The sequence below is a fragment of the Scomber japonicus genome, chromosome 13, assembly GCF_027409825.1.
Source record: "Scomber japonicus isolate fScoJap1 chromosome 13, fScoJap1.pri, whole genome shotgun sequence".
Taxonomy (NCBI): Eukaryota; Metazoa; Chordata; class Actinopteri; order Scombriformes; family Scombridae; genus Scomber; species Scomber japonicus.
This window is the reverse complement of record NC_070590.1, coordinates 2,416,565-2,434,607: the sequence shown is the minus strand read 5'-3', so window position 1 is coordinate 2,434,607 and position 18,043 is coordinate 2,416,565. Positions and strand designations below refer to the sequence as shown.

The 18,043-nt window shown below is 44.9% G+C and overlaps 2 protein-coding genes and 5 non-coding genes across 7 annotated transcripts; 4 read left to right on the top strand and 3 right to left on the bottom strand.

Annotated features, from left to right (window-relative positions):
* The first annotated feature begins 874 nt into the window (after positions 1 to 874).
* trnad-guc (transfer RNA aspartic acid (anticodon GUC)) lies at positions 875 to 946 on the top strand. Its single transcript has one exon. It is a non-coding gene; the product is annotated as a tRNA-Asp (tRNA).
* Positions 947 to 2,996: 2,050 nt separating this feature from the next.
* LOC128371017 (alpha-1-antitrypsin-like protein GS55-MS) lies at positions 2,997 to 6,172 on the bottom strand. The gene is made up of 5 exons (XM_053331214.1): positions 5,557 to 6,172; positions 4,859 to 4,929; positions 3,738 to 3,931; positions 3,488 to 3,635; positions 2,997 to 3,191 (listed from the first exon to the last, which is right to left on the bottom strand). The coding sequence occupies exons 1-5, from the start codon at positions 6,170 to 6,172 to the stop codon at positions 2,997 to 2,999; spliced, it is 1,224 nt and encodes a 407-aa protein (XP_053187189.1).
* A 747-nt stretch (positions 6,173 to 6,919) lies between these two features.
* Positions 6,920 to 6,991, top strand: trnad-guc (transfer RNA aspartic acid (anticodon GUC)). Its single transcript has one exon. It is a non-coding gene; the product is annotated as a tRNA-Asp (tRNA).
* A 2,425-nt stretch (positions 6,992 to 9,416) lies between these two features.
* On the top strand, positions 9,417 to 9,488 carry trnad-guc (transfer RNA aspartic acid (anticodon GUC)). The gene has a single exon. It is a non-coding gene; the product is annotated as a tRNA-Asp (tRNA).
* A 717-nt stretch (positions 9,489 to 10,205) lies between these two features.
* Positions 10,206 to 10,277, bottom strand: trnad-guc (transfer RNA aspartic acid (anticodon GUC)). The gene has a single exon. It is a non-coding gene; the product is annotated as a tRNA-Asp (tRNA).
* A 912-nt stretch (positions 10,278 to 11,189) lies between these two features.
* On the bottom strand, positions 11,190 to 11,261 carry trnad-guc (transfer RNA aspartic acid (anticodon GUC)). The gene has a single exon. It is a non-coding gene; the product is annotated as a tRNA-Asp (tRNA).
* Positions 11,262 to 12,138: 877 nt separating this feature from the next.
* Positions 12,139 to 15,458, top strand: LOC128371016 (alpha-1-antitrypsin-like protein GS55-MS). Its single transcript, XM_053331213.1, has 5 exons — positions 12,139 to 12,754; positions 13,403 to 13,473; positions 14,562 to 14,755; positions 14,856 to 15,003; positions 15,189 to 15,458. The coding sequence occupies exons 1-5, from the start codon at positions 12,139 to 12,141 to the stop codon at positions 15,381 to 15,383; spliced, it is 1,224 nt and encodes a 407-aa protein (XP_053187188.1). The 3' UTR covers positions 15,384 to 15,458.
* Positions 15,459 to 18,043: the final 2,585 nt, after the last annotated feature.

The window sequence follows — 18,043 nt, the reverse complement described above, 5'->3', positions numbered from 1 at the left end:
AGGAAGGAAAAATTAAAAAGAAAGAGGGAAAAGGGGATGCTGGGTCCACAAAATAAAAGCACGTGTGTCTTACCTTTGATAAATGACCGTATGAAGTTCAGTAGACTAAGTCAGTGTAGAATGAAGAATGACTCTAGAGGAGCGAGCTGGTAGAAACAGCGCCACCAAGTCGTAGCGGCCGAAAATATATTACATCCGTAGTGGTTTAGCACTACCATAGAGAATGAATGGGAAATGGTTTAGGGGCGTTTAGCTAAAGAAGACTGGGGTTCGATTCCCCGACGGGGAGTTCTTTATGTTCTTTAGGTTCTCCATGTGGAACCTTTCATTGTGATAAATGTCTGATACCATGTGGGATTTTACACTTTTCTAAAAGAGCAAAATGTTACAAACTCTTATAAAGGAGGGAGGAGGGAAGGAAGGAAGGAAGGAAAGAAGGAGGGAGAAACGAAAAGAGGAAGGGAGGAAGGAAGGATGGAAGGGAGGGAGGAATAAGGAAGGAAAGGAGCAGGGAAGAAGGAAGCAAGGAAGGAGGGAGAGAGGAAAGGAGGAAGGAAGGAAGAAAGGAAGGAAAGAAGGAGGGAGAAACGAAAAGAGGAAAGGAGGAAGGAAGGATGGAAGGGAGGGAGGAATAAGGAAGGAAAGGAGGAGGGAGGAAGGAAGGAAGGAAGGAAAGGAGGAAGGAAAGAAGGAAGGAATGTAGGAGGGAGGAAGGGAGGAAAGAGAGGAGAAGGAAAGAAAGAGAGAAGGAGGGAGGAAGGACAGATGGAAGGAAGGAAGGACAGATGGAATATCTTATCTCATGTCAGACATCCTAACCCCTAAACCTAACACTCTGATTGGCTCCATGAGGTCACATGACAGTCTACAGCCTTCCTCGTTAGTATAGTGGACAGTATCTCCGCCTGTCACGCGGAAGACCGGGGTTCGATTCCCCGACGGGGAGTTCTTTAGGTTCTCCATGTGGAACCTTTCACTCTCATACATGTCTCATACCATGTGGGATTTTACACTTTTGTAGAAGAGCAAAAGGTTACAAACTCTTATAAAGAAGAGAGGAAGGAAGGAAGGTTAGGAGGGAGGAAAGAAAGAGAGGAGGGAGGGAGGCAGGAAAGAGGTAAGGAAAGAAGGAAGGAAGGACAGAAGGGAAGGAAGAAAGGGGGATTGAGGGAGGAAAGAGAGAGAAAGGGAGGAAAGAAGGAACAGTCAAAACAGACGGGGTCAGTTTGACCCGGGAGGACGACAGGAAGGTTAAAATACTAAATGATGATTGGTCCCACATAAATAACCAAACAGTTGAAAAAGTAGACACCTTCAAATACCTCGGAGTCACACAGTAGACTAAAGGCCCATTAATGCTCAATGTTAAATATTTCCGTATTTCTGCACGTTTCCATAAAGCTTACAGATACAGACCAAACAGAGCAGTACCCACGGAAACCATGGGGGGGGGGGGGGTCAGTGTTGTCCTATTTTATGCAAAAGTAACTGCCATCAGACAAATGTAGTGGAGTAAAAATAATCACCTCTGATTCTGAACTGTAGTGGACTAGATTTATTACGTAGGATTGAATATATTGTATTGAAGTACAGAACCTAAATTACCATTACCAAACATTGTGTCACTGCCGTCATAGTGCTTATAGTCACATGTTTTAATTGGTATTCACGAGGTTTCCTCAAACAGTTAACTGTCACTTCAAGATGAGCAACCTTACTGGGGATTTCCACCGGGTCCGTCAGCGGCGCGGAACGGCTGTGCTACGGTTTAGCTCCGTCCTCTGCCCGGCGTCAACTCACACCGGGAGCATTACAGCAGCGGAGCGGAGCATGCTCTGGTAGAGAAAGCTGCCTTTTAAAATGAAGTTGCACTGTTAATACAGTAATTACGGCAGCCCAATCAAATCCGAACGAGTGCCTTTAGTCTACAGTAATTACTGTAGTAGCTAGTCTACCGTAATTACTGTAGTAGCTAGTCTACCGTAATTACTGTAGTAGCTAGTCTACCGTAATTACTGTAGTAGCTAGTCTACCGTAATTACTGTAGTAGCAGCACAACTAAATGGCCCGGTTTTGTTAACTTGCTCAATTTTGGTTGATTTAGTAATTTTCTTAGATGTTTGTGCTTATCCCATCTGTCAGTAGCTACGTAGCTAGATGGAGTCTTTATCTGTCTGTTTCATTCGTGTTTGTTGCTGAAATACGATCGGGAGGCTGCACGGGTTGTTTTATTTTGAAAAATGGAAGTTTTATTATGCCGATTCAGTGTCGGACTTCCTGTCTGGTGCAATCTGCTCTGTTGAGCTTGACGCGAGTTGGCAACGGCTCCGTCAAAAATAGAAATGCTACCTATTGATAGCGCTGCGGCGCGGGAGCCGCTGCTGGGACGTTGCTGAAACGTTCCCGGTGGAGACACTCATTGATTATAGTGTTACCTATCAGCTCCGGTGACCGCGGCGCAGCTGTAACGCGCCGCTGCCGGACTCAGTGGAAATTGGGCTTTAGATAAAATAGTTGATTAAATGGAAACCAGTTGTCCCTTTGAAGTGCAGAGCAGGGAGGTTGCTATGGTTGCGAGGGCATCGGTCAATCAACCTGTCAATCAGGACGTAGCCACACCCTAATGCATACCCTGCTTTATCATCATATAAAATCAGGGAGGCCAAAATGTCCCAAATGATCATACTGCATTGAAGAAGGCTTTAAACTAGCGATTGAGACCATAAACACATTTTGAAAACGTTTACTGAGGTTAGAAATCAAGTGAGAAGTTGGTGAATTCTCCATTGACTTGTATAGAGACGGTCGCCCCCTGGTGGCCTTTTGATAGAATGCAGCTCTAAGTTACTTCCACAAAGGGAGAACAGTACAACTTCTGTTTCAAGGCCTAACAAATGCAGTCAAATCCAAAAAATTGAAGGTTTGTTTCATTTGATTTATTATCCTCAAAACATAAAAACTTTTGCCACAGCAGTGCTTAAACAAAGTTCAGTCCTTCAGATGTTCGGGTTGATGATCTTGCCCATAAAGAGGATGCTTCCTGTTTGGTGCTCCGTGATCAGGACCATAAACGGCCGATCAAACTTCAAGACAGGGACGCGAAGTAGCGACAGCGGGACAATCTCGATGCCTGTAGCTGCTGCAGCTGTGGCTCCGGTCTCGTCAATGTCCAGAGTGGCTTGGTGCACAACCTGGAGGTAAAATAGAGGTTAGAATAGACAGAAGGAAATATGCGTTAACAAATAAGAGTCTTCCTTCCATCTGTCTTTCCTACCTTTCTTGGTTCCTTACTTCCATCTGTCCTTACTCCCTTTCTACCTTCTGCCCTTCCTCCCTTTCTACCTTCTGCCCTTCCTTCCATCTGTCCTTCCTCCCTTCTGCCATTCCATCTGTCCTTCCTCCCTTTCGCCCTTCCTTCCATCTGTCCTTCCTCCCTTTCTACCTTCTGCCCTTCCTTCCTCCCTTTAGCCATAGTCTCCATTCATACCTTTGACACAGCAAGTTTCTCTCCCTCTGAAATGCCGCTGAAATCTGCTCGAGCACCAAACATGTTGGTCATTCCCATTTCAGCCAACACATCGTTCAGGGAATAAGTCGTCTTGATGGAGAACTTCGGAAGATACACATCATAGGTCCTAAACATTGGAAATGGACAAACATACAGTGATTGATCCGAGTCAAATCTTCCATATTAGAAAACCAAAAATTAAAGCAGGATGATTTCAGACTCTTCCAACCTGGACTTCATCTGTTTGAGCCACTTGGTGATTTGTGTTGGAGAGACAGCTTTCTCCAGCGTCGCCATGTCATCAGGCAACAGCAGCAGCATGGAGGAGGTGCTGTTGAAGGGAAGATGGAGCACCGACGTTTTAACCGCCTGGTCGTAACAGGTGTCAAAATCCTGCTCCATATTCATCATCTGGACGGGAACCTGGAGGAATTCACACAGCGAGTCTCAGTTGGGAACAGGGTTATTATATTGTAAAGCTTATAGTTAGGGCTCCTAGAGCTCTTAGCTTATGCTGCTATAGGCTTAGACTGCCAGGGGACTCCCATGATGCACTGAGCTCCTCTCTCCATCATCCATCCCTATTAGCATTCATGTTCTATTAATACATTCAATAAGCTAAACTTCTTCCCCGGAGTTGTCTGTGCTTTCTCGTCTCACAGGTAATCTGGGCCTGGAGACGTCCGGATGACAGATTCCACTAAAACTAGCAATGAAAAAAATAGTTAACTGAAATTAAAAACAAAAACTACAATGAATAATGTAAAACTAAATTGCAGATGAATTCAGCTTTGTCGTCTCCCTCAATTACTGCCTGTCCTGCAGAAGCTGCTATGCTGCTACCCCTAACCCCTCCAGCAGGGGGCAGCATAGTGGATATCATCTGCTATGCTGCTACCCCTAACCCCTCCAGCAGGGGGCAGCATAGTGGATATCATCTGCTGCATACTGCAAGAAGAAGGAGCTTAGTGGGCATTTTATAATTTGCTAGAAATGGCTAAAACTACTTTGAGTACGAGCTACTGATAGATAAGAGTAAATGTATAGTGATGAGGACTGATTGGAACATTTGTGGGATGAAACTAAAAAAAAAAAAAGAAATTCCACAAATTTGAAAGTTCATCTTCATGGTTAAAGAATGATCTCTACAAGTCAAGGTTTTCTCTTAATACCTGAAAAACTAAAACTACTAAATCACTTGAACTAACAAACTAAAATTAAAAAAGCAAATTGAAAAACCAAAGAATTTCATAGCTATAATAACATTGGTTGGGAAACAGAATCAAAGGATGCAACCAAATCAAATGTGGCTGAGTTCTAGTCATTGTAATAAAACAGTGCTTTCTTAACCTTGGTGTTCTCATCAACGTTGAAGGTGTCCTCCTTGGTGAGCTTAGGATCAAATGGAGTTTGCCACTTTCCTGTTAGACAGATGAGCAGAGATAAAACAAATGTTTACAATTCAAAACATCTGAAATGCAGAAAGACCTTATAAAGTAAGAATATATATGTGTTCTGAGTTTGACATACCACAGAAAAGTGTGTTGTTAACCACCCTGCCAAATTTGAATTATTAAAAAAAAAAAATCACCAAATATATGAAATTAGGCTTCAAAGTTGTGTAAAAATCAAAACGCTGAAGCCCCGCCCCCTACCAAGTGTCACCTGTCAAAGTCACCACCTCTACCAGAAACATGGACGCTAGGTCTGAGAGCTTTCTGCTGCTAGCTCGGTTACTAGCTTGGCGGCTAACTCGGCAGCTAACTCAGCTAACTGGCTAACTGTAGCCTGTAGTAGTAGTAGTGTGTGCTGAATGTATTTCTACCTCTACAGCAGCAGGGGCGGGTTTATGCTAATCACTACATCCTGAACACAGAAATGTTGAAACACAGTTTGTGAAGCCTAGCTCCACAATTCAAATCTAAATGGTTGAAATGCTTTTTACACTTTTTAGAAATACATTTATGACCTATTTAATGTGTTTAGAAGAAAATGTCTGAATTCACTTTACACAGTCTTTAAGAATGAGTGAATAACTCAGATTGTACCTTTATAGTATATGTAACTGATGAGATACATGACTGTGTTCGGGTTCAAGTCTTTCACCAGCTTATTAATCTTCCCATTGGTCTTCTCCTCCACGTACGTATTGATGGTATTGGCACTTTCTTTGGTTTTACTGAAGTCAACTTCAATCCCATCTGCAAAGTAAGACTTCTTTAAGACATCCAGGAACTCCATCTTCGGCTTGAACTGGTTATCCAGGACCACAGCGCCCCCTGCACTGGTGTCTGTAGACGCTTGGGTCGCCCAGCCGAGGAGCGAACGGAAGGCCTGGTCCACGAACGTCTGCGTCAGTATGGGATTGGTGAACCCCAGACCAGTGAAGATCTGCCGGTGGGTGTCCCCTCGTGCTCCAACAGACAAGGCAGCCAAAGCAACAGACACACTGACCGGTGAGAAGAAGATGTTCTTGCCCTGCGAGTCAGACTGAGCTGCTAACTTCCTGTACAGATGATAGGCGAAGTCTTTGTTTGCTGAAGCCACCAGTGAAACGTCGCTGGCTGTCCGACGTCCCCAATGTCTCCAAGGTCTACGGCGTCTACCTTCAGCCACACAGATCAGTGCTGATAAGATCCAGAGACTCAGGACTGCACGCATCATCGTGAACTAGGACAAAGAAGTGAAGAGTAGATCATTGGGTTAGGGTTAGATAATACATAAGTGACATAAATACGTAGTTTATAGAAAAGGCCCTGAACACAACTCAGTTAGGGTTTTTGTTTTAACCCTCGAGCTAAGGAAGGAAAGGAGGGAGGAAGAAGGATGGAGGGAAGGAAGAAAAGGAGGGAGGAAAGGAAAAATGCACGAAAAGAACAGCTTCAAAAGTGCAAAATAATCAGAATAAGCAGACATAATGTGAAGAAAGGAAAGAGAGGAGGAAGGAAGGAAGATAAGGGGATGGAGGGACGAAAGAAGGAAGGAAGGGAGGAAAGAGAAGGGAGGAAAGAAAGAGAAGATACCATCTCTAAAGATACCAAATAATCTGAAAAAAGTCATGTTAGAAGTATAAATATTTTAAACTACTTACCTTCTTCATCAGGCTGGAGAGCAGGAGACGTGCTGACTGTCTGACTGCAGCATCAAACTGAGACTTCAAAATAAAGTCCACATGTTCCTAAATATCCAAATCTGCTCTGACTCAGGATCAGGTTCAGGTGCTGGATGATGAATCCCACTTGATGTTAAATTGGAGGCACCTGGCAGGTAGTTTGGTTTCCTAGGCAACGCCTGCTGAACTCCATATAAGGGCAGGTGTGGTGCGGTGTGCAAAGCTTGAATCACACAACCCTAACCCCTAAACCTAGCCCTCTGATTGGCTCCATGAGGTCACATGACAGTCTACAGCCTTCCTCGTTAGTATAGTGGACAGTATCTCCGCCTGTCACGCGGAAGACCGGGGTTCGATTCCCCGACGGGGAGTTCTTTATGTTCTCCATGTGGAACCTTTCACTCTCATACATGTCTGATACCATGTGGGATTTTACACTTTCCTAGAAGAGACAAAGGTTACAAGGTAGGAAGGAAGGGAGGGAGGAAGGAAAGAGGGAGGGAGAATTAAAAGAGGAAGGAAGGATGGAAGGGAGGAGTGGGGAGGAAGGAAAAGTGGAAGGAAGGAAAGAAGGACAGAGGAAGGTAGGGGGCAGGAAAGAAAGAAAAGGAGGAAGGAAGGAAAGAAGGAAGGAAGGAAGGAAAGGAGGGAGTAAGGAAAGGAAAGAAGGAAGGTAGGAGGGAGAAAGGAGGAAGGAAGGATGGAAGGGAGGAAGGGAGGAAGGGAGGAAGGATGGAAGGGAGGAACAGGGAAGGGAAGTTGGGAGGAATGAAAAGAAGGACAGAAGAAAGAAGGTGGGGAGGAAAGAAAGCGAAAAGGAGGAAGAAAAGGAAGGAAAGAAAGAGGGAAGGCAAGAAGGACAGAAGGAAGGAAGAAAGGGGGATAGAGTAAGGGAAGAAGGAAGGAAGGAAGGAAGAGTCTGGAGAACTGGAGTGGGCCAGTGAGACAGCTTGACTCAGGTTATGTTAGTCTAGTTTCCCCCCCCCCCCCCCCTCAGTCACTTCCTAAATGGACATATTGATATCCATGAAGTCTAACCCTTAAACAGACAACGTGCACCAGGAGATACAGACTCTTTAACCTTTGTGTTGTCCTCCCGGGTCCTTCCTCTGTCCTTCCGTCCTTCCTTCCTTCCTTCCTTCATCTGTCTGTCCTTCCTTCATCTGTCCTTCCTTCCTTCCTTCCTCAGATCTAAGTTCAGCTGTTAGGGTAAATGTTCCCTCCTTCTGTCCTTTCTTCCTTCCTTTATCTGTCCTTCCTTCCTTCCTCCCTCCTTTCCTTCCTACCTTCCTTCCTTCCTCCCTCCTTCCTTTCCTTCTTCCTACCTTCCATCCTCCCTTCTTCCTCCCTTCCTTCCTTCCCTTCCTCCCTCCTTTCCTTCCTTCCTTCCTCCTCCCTTTCCTTCCTTCTTCCCTCCTTTCCTTCCTCCCTTGCTTCCCTTCCTTCCTCCTTTCCTTCCTTCCTTCTTTCTTTCCTTCATTCCTTCCTTACTTGAGGTGCAAATGACATAACTAGTAAGGTCTGTTTAAGGGCTAACAACTACAACTATAACTATACTGCTCAGCTCCTGAAACAACAGTTTTTCCCTTTATGGCAGTGCTTCTGTTCTGCTCTCAGAATAATTTTCATGATGACTTGAAATGATTTAATGAATGTATTATATCGGGGGGGGGGTCAAACTCATTTTTGTTCAAGAGCCACATACAGTACAGCCAAATTTGATCTCATGTGGGCCGGACCAATAAAAAAAAAGTTTGGAAGGGAGGATGAAAAGAATAGAGGGAACGAAAGAGAAAAGGAAGGAAGGAAGGACAGAGGGATAGAAACAAAGAAGGACAGAAGTAAGAAACTCATTTGGTTTTGCATGTTTATTATTAACACAGATTCTACTTATATGGGCATGAGGCGGGGCCATGGGCGGAGCGGGGAGGTTGCTATGGTTACGAGGGCTGGATCTCGAGGACATTGGTCAATCAACCTGTCAATCAGGATGTAGCCACGCCCCTAATGCATGTTCTTTATGTTCTCCATGTGGAACCTTTCACTCTCATACATGTCTCATACCAGGTGGGATTTTACACTTTTCTAGAAGAGCAAAACCTGCTGTTTAACACAGCTGTTGTCCTTGAGTTAAGGAAGGAAGGGAGGAAGAAGGAAGGAAAGGAGGAAGGAAGGACGGAAAGAAGGAGGGAGAAAGGAAAAGAGGAAAGGAGGAAGGAAGGATGGAAGGGAGGAAAGAAGGATGGAAGGGAGGAAGAAGGAAGTATTGAAGGGAGGGAGGAATAAGGAAGGAAAGGAGGAAGAAGGAAAGGAAGGAAGGTAGGAAGAAGGAAGGAGGGAGGGAGGGAGAATTAAAAGAGGAGGGGAGGAAGGAAGGATTGAAGGGAGGAATAAGGAAGGAAAGGAGGGAGGAAGGAAAGAAGGACAGAGGAAAGAAGAAAGGGTCCTCCCTTCCTTCTTTCCTCTGTCCTTCTTTCCTTCCTAGGTAGGGGGAGGAAAGAAAGAGAAAAGGAGGAAGGGAGGAAGGAAAGGAAGGAAGGAGAGAGGGAAGGAAAGAAGGACAGAAGAAAGGGGGATTGAAGAAGGAAAGAAGGAAGGGAGGAAAGAGAGAAGAAGGAACGAAAGAGAGAAGAAGGAAGGAAGGAAGGAGGGAAGGACAGATGGAAGGAAGGAAGGAAGGAACAGTCAGACCATGTGGGACTAATAAAGGAATATCTTATCTCATGTCAGACAACCCTAACCCCTAAACCTAACCCTCTGATTGGCTCCATGAGGTCACATGACAGTCTACAGCCTTCCTCGTTAGTATAGTGGACAGTATCTCCGCCTGTCACGCGGAAGACCGGGGTTCGATTCCCCGACGGGGAGTTCTTTAGGTTCTCCATGTGGAACCTTTCACTCTCATACATGTCTGATACCAGGTGGGATTTTACACTTTACTAGAAGAGCAAAAGGTTACAAGGTAGGAAGGAAGGAAGAGAGGGAGGAAGAAAAGAAGGAGGGAGAAACAAATAGAGGAAAGGAGGAAGGAAGGATGGAAGGGAGGAAGGAAGGAAAGGAAAGAAGGAGGAAATAAGGAAGGAAGGAGGGAGGAAGGAAAGGAAAGACGGAGTAAAGAAGGAAGGAAGGAGGGAAGGGAGGGAGGAAGGAAGGGATGAAGGAGAGGAAGGATGGAGGAAAGGAGGGAAGGAGGAAGGAAGGAAAAAAGAAAGGAAGGGAGGAGGGAAGGAAAGGAAAGAAGGAGGAAATAAGGAAGGAAGGAGGGAGGAAGGAAAGGAAAGACGGAGTAAAGAAGGAAGGAGGGAGGGAGAAAGGAGGAAGGAAGGAAGGAAGGGAGGAAGGATGGAAGGGAGGAACAGGGAAGGGAAGTTGGGAGGAATGAAAAGAAGGACAGAAGAAAGAAGGTGGGGAGGAAAGAAAGAGGGTGGGAAAGAAGGACAGAAGGAAGGAAGAAAGGGGGATTGAGGAAGGAAGGAAGGAAGGAAGGAACAGTCTGGAGAACTGGAGTGGAAAGAAAAGTGTAAAATCCCACCTGGTATGAGACATGTATGAGAGTGAAAGGTTCCACATGGAGAACCTAAAGAACTCCCCGTCGGGGAATCGAACCCCGGTCTTCCGCGTGACAGGCGGAGATACTGTCCACTATACTAACGAGGAAGGCTGGAGACTGTCATGTGACCTCATGGAGCCAATCAGAGGGTTAGGTTTAGGGGTTAGGGTTGTCTGACTTGAGATAAGATATTCCTTTATTAGTCCCGCATGGTCTAACTGTTCCTTCCTTCCTTCCTTCCTCCCTCCTTCTCTCTTTCGTTCCTTCTTCTCTCTTTCCTCCCTTCCTTCTTTCCTTCCTCAATCCCCCTTTCTTCTGTCCTTCTTTCCTTCCCTCTCTCCTTCCCTTCCTCCCTTCCTCCTTTTCTCTTTCTTTCCTCCCCCTACTTTCCTCCCTTCCTTCTTCCCTCTGTCCTTCTTTCCTTCCTTCATTCCAATTTTCCTTCCTCCCTCCTTTCCTTCCTTATTCCTCCCTTCCATCCTTCCTTCATACCTTCCTCTTTTAATTCTCCCTCCCTCCTTCCTTCTTTCCTCCCTTTCTTCCTTTCCTTCTTCCTCCCTTCCATCCTTCTTTCCTCCCTTCCATCCTTCCTTCCTCCTTTCCTCTTTTCGTTTCTCCCTCCTTCCTTCCTTCTTTCCTTCCTTTCTTCCTTCATTCCTCCCTCCCTCCTTTCCTTCCTTATTCCTCCTTTCCATCCTTCCTTCCTCCCCTCCTCTTTTAATTCTCCCTTCCTCCCTCCTTCCTTCTTCCTACCTTCCTTCCTTTCCTTCTTCCTCCTTTCCTTCCTTATTCCTCCCTCCCTTCAATACTTCCTTCTTCCTCCCTTCCATCCTTCTTTCCTCCCTTCCATCCTTCCACCCTTCCTTCCTCCTTTCCTTCCTTCTTCCTCCCTTCCTTCCTTAACTCAAGGACAACAGCTGTGTTAAACAGCAGGTTTTGCTCTTCTAGAAAAGTGTAAAATCCCACCTGGTATCAGACATGTATGAGAGTGAAAGGTTCCACATGGAGAACATAAAGAACTCCCCGTCGGGGAATCGAACCCCGGTCTTCCGCGTGACAGGCGGAGATACTGTCCACTATACTAACGAGGAAGGCTGCAGACTGTCATGTGACCTCATGGAGCCAATCAGAGGGTTAGGTTTAGGGGTTAGGGATGTGTGATTCAAGCTTTGCACACTGCACCACACCTGCCCTTATATGGAGTTCAGCAGGCGTTACCGTGACTACCAAACTACCTGCCAGGTGCCTCCAATTTAAGATCAAGTGGGATTCATCATTCAGCACCTGAACCTGATCCTCAGTCACAGCTGATTTGGGTATTTAGGTGCATGTGAACTTTATTTTGAAGTCTCAGTTTGATGCTGCAGTCAGACAGTCAGCACGTCTCCTCATCTCCTCATCTCCTCCTCTCCTCATCTCCTCATCTCCTCATCTCCTGCTCTCCAGCTCTCCAGCTCTCCAGCCCGATGAAGAAGGTAAGTAGTTTAAAATATTTATACTTTTTTCAGATTATTTGGTATCTTTAGAGATGGTATCTTCTTTCTTTCCTCCCTTCTGTCCTTCTGTTTCTTTCCTCCGTCCTTTCTTTCCTTCTGTCCTTCTTTCTTTCCTCTTTCCTTCCTTCCTTCCGTCCTTCTCTCTTTCCTTCTTTCGTCCCTCCATCCCCTTATCTTCCTTCTGTCCTTCCTTCCCTCTTTCCTTTCTTCACATTATGTCTGCTTATTCTGATTATTTTGCACTTTTGAAGCTGTTCTTTTCGTGCATTTTTCCTTTCCTCCCTCCCTCCTACCTTTCCTTTCCTCCTTTTCTTCCTTCCCTCCATCCTTCTTCCTCCCTCCTTTCCTTACTTAACTTGAGGGTTAAAACAAACAAACACTGAGTTGTGTTCAGGGCCTTTTCTATAAACTACACTCATGTATTATCTAACCCTAACCCAATGATCTACTCTTCACTTTGTCTTAGTTCACGATGATGCGTGCAGTCCTGAGTCTCTGGATCTTATTAGCAGTGATCTGTGTGGCTGAAGGTAGACGCCGTAGACCTTGGATACATTCGGGACGTCGGACAGCCAGCGACGTTTCACTGGTGGCTTCAGCAAACAAAGACTTTGCCTATCACCTGTACAGGAAGTTAGCAGCTCAGTCTGACTCGCAGGGCAAGAACATCTTCTTCTCACCGGTCAGTGTGTCTGTTGCTTTGGCTGCTTTGTCTGTTGGAGCACGAGGGGAGACCCACCGGCAGATCTTCACTGGTCTGGGGTTCACCAATCCCATACTGACGCAGACGTTCGTGGACCAGGCCTTCCGTTCGCTCCTCGGCTGGGCGACCCAAGCGTCTACAGACACCAGTGCAGGGGGCGCTGTGGTCCTGGATAACCAGTTCAAGCCGAAGAAGGAGTTCCTGGACGTCTTAAAGAAGTCTTACTTTGCAGATGGGATTGAAGTTGACTTTAGTAAAACCAAAGAAAGTGCCAATACCATCAATACGTACGTGGAGGAGAAGACCAATGGGAAGATTAATAAGCTGGTGAAAGACTTGAACCTGGACACAGTCATGTATCTCATCAGCTACATATACTATAAAGGTACAATCTGAGTTATTCACTCATTCTTAAAGACTGTGTAAAGTCTGTTCAGACATTTTTCTTCTAAACACATTAAATAGGTCATAAATGTATTTCTATAAAAGGTGTAAAAAGCATTTCAACCATTTAGATTTGAATTGTGGAGCTAGGCTTCACAAACTGTGTTTCAACATTTCTGTGTTCAGGATTTAGTGATTAGCATAAACCCGCCCCTGCTGCTGTAGAGGTAGAAATACATTCAGCACACACACTACTACTACTACAGTCTACAGTTAGCCAGTTAGCTGAGTTAGCCACCGAGCTAGCATCTGAGTTAGCAGCAGAAAGCTCTCAGACCTAGCGTCCATGTTTCTGGTAGAGGTGGTGACTTTGATTGACAGGTGACACTTAGTAGGGGGTGGGGCTTCAGCGTTTGGGAGCAGAGAAAGAGGCTGATTTTTACACAACTTTGAAGCCTAATTTCATATATTTGGTGATTTTATTTTAATCATTCAAATTTGGCAGGGTGGTTAACAACACACTTTTCTGTGGTATGTTAAACTCAGAACACATATTTATTCTTACTTTACAGACTTTTTAAGGTCTTTCTGCATTTCAGATGTTTTGAATTGTTAACATTTGTTTTATCTCTGCTCATCTGTCTAACAGGAAAGTGGCAAACTCCATTTGATCCTAAGCTCACCAAGGAGGACACCTTCAACGTTGATGAGAACACCAAGGTTAAGAATGGCACTATTTTATTACAATGACTAGAACTCAGCCACATTTGATTGGTTGCATCCTTTTGATTCTGTTTCCCAACCAATGTTGTTATAGCTTTAAAATTTTCTTTAGTTTTTCAGTTTGCTTTTTTAAATTTTATTTTAGTTAGTTCAAGTGATTTAGTAGTTTTAGTTTTTCAGGTATTAAGAGAAAGCCTTGACTTGTAGAGATCATTCTTTAACCATGAAGATGAACTTTCAAATTTGTGGGATTTTTTTTTTTTTTTTGTTTCATCCCACAAATGTTCCCATCAGTCCTCACCACTATAAATTTACTCATCTATCAGTAGCCCGTACTCAAAGTAGTTTTAGCCATTTCTAGCAAATTATAAAATGCCCACTAAGCTCCTTCTTCTTGCAGTATGCAGAAGATGATATCCACTATGCTGCCCCCTGCTGGAGGAGTTAGGGGTAGCAGCATAATGGATGATATCCTCTGCTGCCCCCTGCTGGAGGGGTTAGGGGTAGCAGCATAGCAGATGATATCCACTATGCTGCCCCCTGCTGGAGGGGTTAGGGGTAGCAGCATAGCAGATGATATCCGCTATGCTGCCCCCTGCTGGAGGGGTTAGGGGTAGCAGCATAGCAGATGATATCCACTATGCTGCCCCCTGCTGGAGGGGTTAGGGGTAGCTGCATAGCGACTGCTGCAGGACAGGCAGTAATTGAGGGCGACAACAAAGCTGAATTTATCTGCAATTTAGTTTTACATTGTTCATTGTAGTTTTTATTTTAATTTCAGTTAACTAATTTTTTCATCGCGAGTTTTAGTGGAATCTGTCATCCGGACGTCTCCAGGTCCAGATTACCTGTGAGACGAGAAAGCACAGACAACTCCGGGGAAGAAGTTTAGCTTATTGAATGCATTAATAGAACATGGAGGGAGGGAGAGAAGGAGGAGAGAGGAGCTCAGTGCATCATGGGAGTCCCCCGGCAGTCTAAGCCTATAGCAGCATAAGCTAAGAGCTCTAGGAGCCCTAACTATAAGCTTTACAATATAATAACCCTGTTCCCAACTGAGAGACGCGATGTGTAAATCCTTCCAGGTTCCTGTCCAGATGATGAATATGGAGCAGGATTTTGACACCTGTTACGACCAGGCGGTTAAAACGTCGGTGCTCCATCTTCCCTTCAACAGCACCTCCTCCATGCTGCTGCTGTTGCCTGATGACATGGCGACGCTGGAGAAAGCTGTCTCTCCAACACAAATCACCAAGTGGCTCAAACAGATGAAGTCCAGGTTGGAAGAGTCTGAAATAATCATGTTTTAATTTTTGGTTTCTAATATGAAGATTTGACTCGGCTCAATCACTGTACGTTTGTCCATTTCCAATGTTTAGGACCTATGATGTGTATCTTCCGAAGTTCTCCATCAAGACGACTTATTCCCTGAACGATGTGTTGGCTGAAATGGGAATGACCAACATGTTTGGTGCTCGAGCAGATTTCAGCGGCATTTCAGAGGGAGAGAAACTGGCTGTGTCAAAGGTATGAATGGAGACTATGGCTATGCTACATACTTCCATACTACAGACAGTGAAGGACAGACAGATGAAAGGAACCAAGAAAGGGAGGGAGGACAGATGGAAGGGAGGAAGGACAGATGGAAGGAAGACTCTTATTAGTTAACGCATATTTCCTTCTGTCTATTCTAACCTCTATTTTACCTCCAGGTTGTGCACCAAGCCACTCTGGACATTGACGAGACCGGAGCCACAGCTGCAGCAGCTACAGGCATCGAGATTGTCCCTATATCGCTACCTCACGTCCCCGTCTTGAAGTTTGATCGGCCGTTTATGGTCCTGATCACGGAGCACCAAACAGAAAGCATCCTCTTTATGGGCAAGATCATCAACCCGAACATCTGAAGGACTGAACTTTGTTAAACTCTGCTGTGTAACTGAGTGTGTAGAGAACAGTGTTTGCAAGAGTTTTATATGTTTTGAGGATAATAAATCAAATGAAACAAACCTTCAATTTTTTTTTTGGATTTGACTGCATTTGTTAGGCCTTGAAACAGAAGTAACTTAGAGCTGCATTCTATCAAAAGGCCACCAGGGGGCGACCGTCTCTATACAAGTCAATGGAGAATTCACCAACTTCTCACTTGATTTCTAACCTCAGTAAACGTTTTCAAAATGTGTTTATGGTCTCAATCGCTAGTTTAAAGCCTTCTTCAATGCAGTATGATGTTCATTTGGGACATTTTGGCCTCCCTGATTTTATATGTGACGATAAAGCAGGGTATGCATTAGGGCGTGGCTACGTCCTGATTGACAGGTTGATTGACCAATGTCCTCCAGATCCAGCCCTCGCAACCATAGCAACCTCCCCGCTCCGCCTCATGCCCATATAAGTAGAATCTGTGTTAACATTAAACATGCAAAACCAAATGAGTTTCTTACTTCTGTCCTTTGTTTCTATCCCTCTGTCCTTCCTTCCTTCCTTCCTTTTTTCTCTTTCGTTCCCTCCATTCTTTAAAATTATTCTGAGAGCAGAACAGAAGCACTGCCATAAAAGGGAAAACTGTTGTTTCAGGAGCTGAGCAGTATAGTTATAGTTGTAGTTAGCCCTTAAACAGACCTTACTAGTTATGTCATTTGCACCTCAAGTAAGGAAGGAATGAAGGAAAGAAGGAAAGGATGGAAGAAGGAAGGGAAGCAAGGGAGGAGGAAGGAAGGTAGAAAGGAAAGGAGGGAAGAAGGAAGGAAAGGAGGAAGGAAGGGAAGCAAGGGAGGAGGAAGGTAGGAAGGAAGGGAGGAAGAAGGTAGGAAGGAAAGGAGGGAAGAAGGAAAGGAAGGAGGGAGGAAGGAAGGAAAGGAGGGAGGAAGGAAGGAAGGACAGATGAAGGAAGGAAGAAAGGACAGAAGGAGGGAACATTTACCCAAACAGCTGAACTTAGATCTGAGGAAGGAAGGAAGGAAGGACAGATGAAGGAAGGACAGACAGATGAAGGAAGGAAGGTAGGAAGGAAGGAAGGAAGGACAGAGGAAGGACCCGGGAGGACAACACAAAGGTTAAAGAGTCTGTATCTCCTGGTGCACGTTGTCTGTTTAAGGGTTAGACTTCATGGATATCAATATGTCCATTTAGGAAGTGACTGAGGGGGGGGGGGGGGGGGGGGGGGGGGGGGGGGAACTAGACTAACATAACCTGAGTCAAGCTGTCTCACGGGCCCACTCCAGTTCTCCAGACTGTTCCTTCCTTCCTTCCTTCCTTCCTTCTTTCCTTCCTCTATCCCCCTTTCTTCCTTCCTTCTGTCCTTCTTTCCTTCCCTCTTCTTTCCTTCCTCCTTTTCGCTTTCTTTCCTCCCCACCTTCTTTCTTCTGTCCTTCTTTTCATTCCTCCCAACTTCCCTTCCCTGTTCCTCCCTTCCATCCTTCCTTATTCCTCCCTTCCTCCCTTCCATCCTTCCTTCCTCCTTTCTCCCTCCTTCCTTCCTTCTTTACTCCGTCTTTCCTTTCCTTCCTCCCTCCTTCCTTCCTTATTTCCTCCTTCTTTCCTTTCCTTCCCTCCTCCCTTCCTTTCTTTTTCCTTCCTTCCTCCCTCCCTCCTTTCCTCCATCCCTTCCTTCCTTCCTCCCCTCCCTCCCTCCTTCCTTCCTTCTTTACTCCGTCTTTCCTTTCCTTCTCCCTTCCATCCTTCCTTATTCCTCCCTTCCATCCTTCCTTCATGGACTTCATGGATATCAATATGTCCATTTAGGAAGTGACTGGGGGGGGGGGGGGGGGGACCTAGACTAACATAACCTGAGTCAAGCTGTCCTCACTGGCCCACTCCAGTTCTCCAGACTGTTCCTTCCTTCCTTCCTTCCTTCTTCCTTCCTCTATCCCTTCTCCCTTCTTCCTCTTCTGTCCTTCCTCTCTCTTCCTTTCCTTCCTCCCTCCCTCCTTTTCTTTTTCTTTCCTCCCCCCTACCTTCCTCCCTTCCTTCTTTCCTCTGTCCTTCTTTCCTTCCTTCCTCCTTTTCTTTCTTTCCCTCCCCCCTACCTTCCTCCCTTCCTTCTTTCCTCTGTCCTTCTTTCCTTCCTTCCTACTTTTCTTTCTTTCCTCCCCCCCTACCTTCCTCCCTTCCTTCTTTCCTCTGTCCTTCTTTCCTTCCTTCCTCCTCTTTTCTTTCTCCTTCCTCCCCCCTACCTTCCTTCTTCCTCCCTTCCATCCTTCTTTCCTCCCTTCTTCCTTTTCGTTTTCTCCATCCTTCTTTCCTTCCTTCCAAATGGACGAAAAACTACTATAAAAACATACAGAAATAAATAAAAACATCAATAAAAATAAAACAATAAAACATTAAATTATTAAAAGTAATGAATTTTGTCTTTTTGTCTATAATTCTACACAAATGCATATATTCCCCTTACACATATTTTTATATTTTTTATGTCAATTTCTTCCATTTTTTCACTTCTACATTTTTTTTCTGTATAAATTCAATTCAATTTAAATAAAAGAAAAAAATAATAAAATATAGGGGAATATATAAAAGTAGAAATACATTAAAAAATAAAAAGTATATCCATATAAATAATTTA

Bases quoted from the DNA above. Each gene is read 5' to 3' on its own strand.
- LOC128371016 (XM_053331213.1), top strand. From the start codon at position 12,139: ATGATGCGTGCAGTCCTGAGTCTCTGGATCTTATTAGCAGTGATCTGT. The intron at 12,755-13,402 runs GTACAATCTGAG...TCTGTCTAACAG, and splicing joins CAGCTACATATACTATAAAG to GAAAGTGGCAAACTCCATTT. The intron at 14,756-14,855 runs GTTGGAAGAGTC...TCCAATGTTTAG, and splicing joins CTCAAACAGATGAAGTCCAG to GACCTATGATGTGTATCTTC.
- LOC128371017 (XM_053331214.1), bottom strand. From the start codon at position 6,172: ATGATGCGTGCAGTCCTGAGTCTCTGGATCTTATCAGCACTGATCTGT. The intron at 4,930-5,556 runs GTACAATCTGAG...TCTGTCTAACAG, and splicing joins CAGTTACATATACTATAAAG to GAAAGTGGCAAACTCCATTT. The intron at 3,932-4,858 runs GTTAAGAAAGCA...GAATTCCTCCAG, and splicing joins ACGTTGATGAGAACACCAAG to GTTCCCGTCCAGATGATGAA.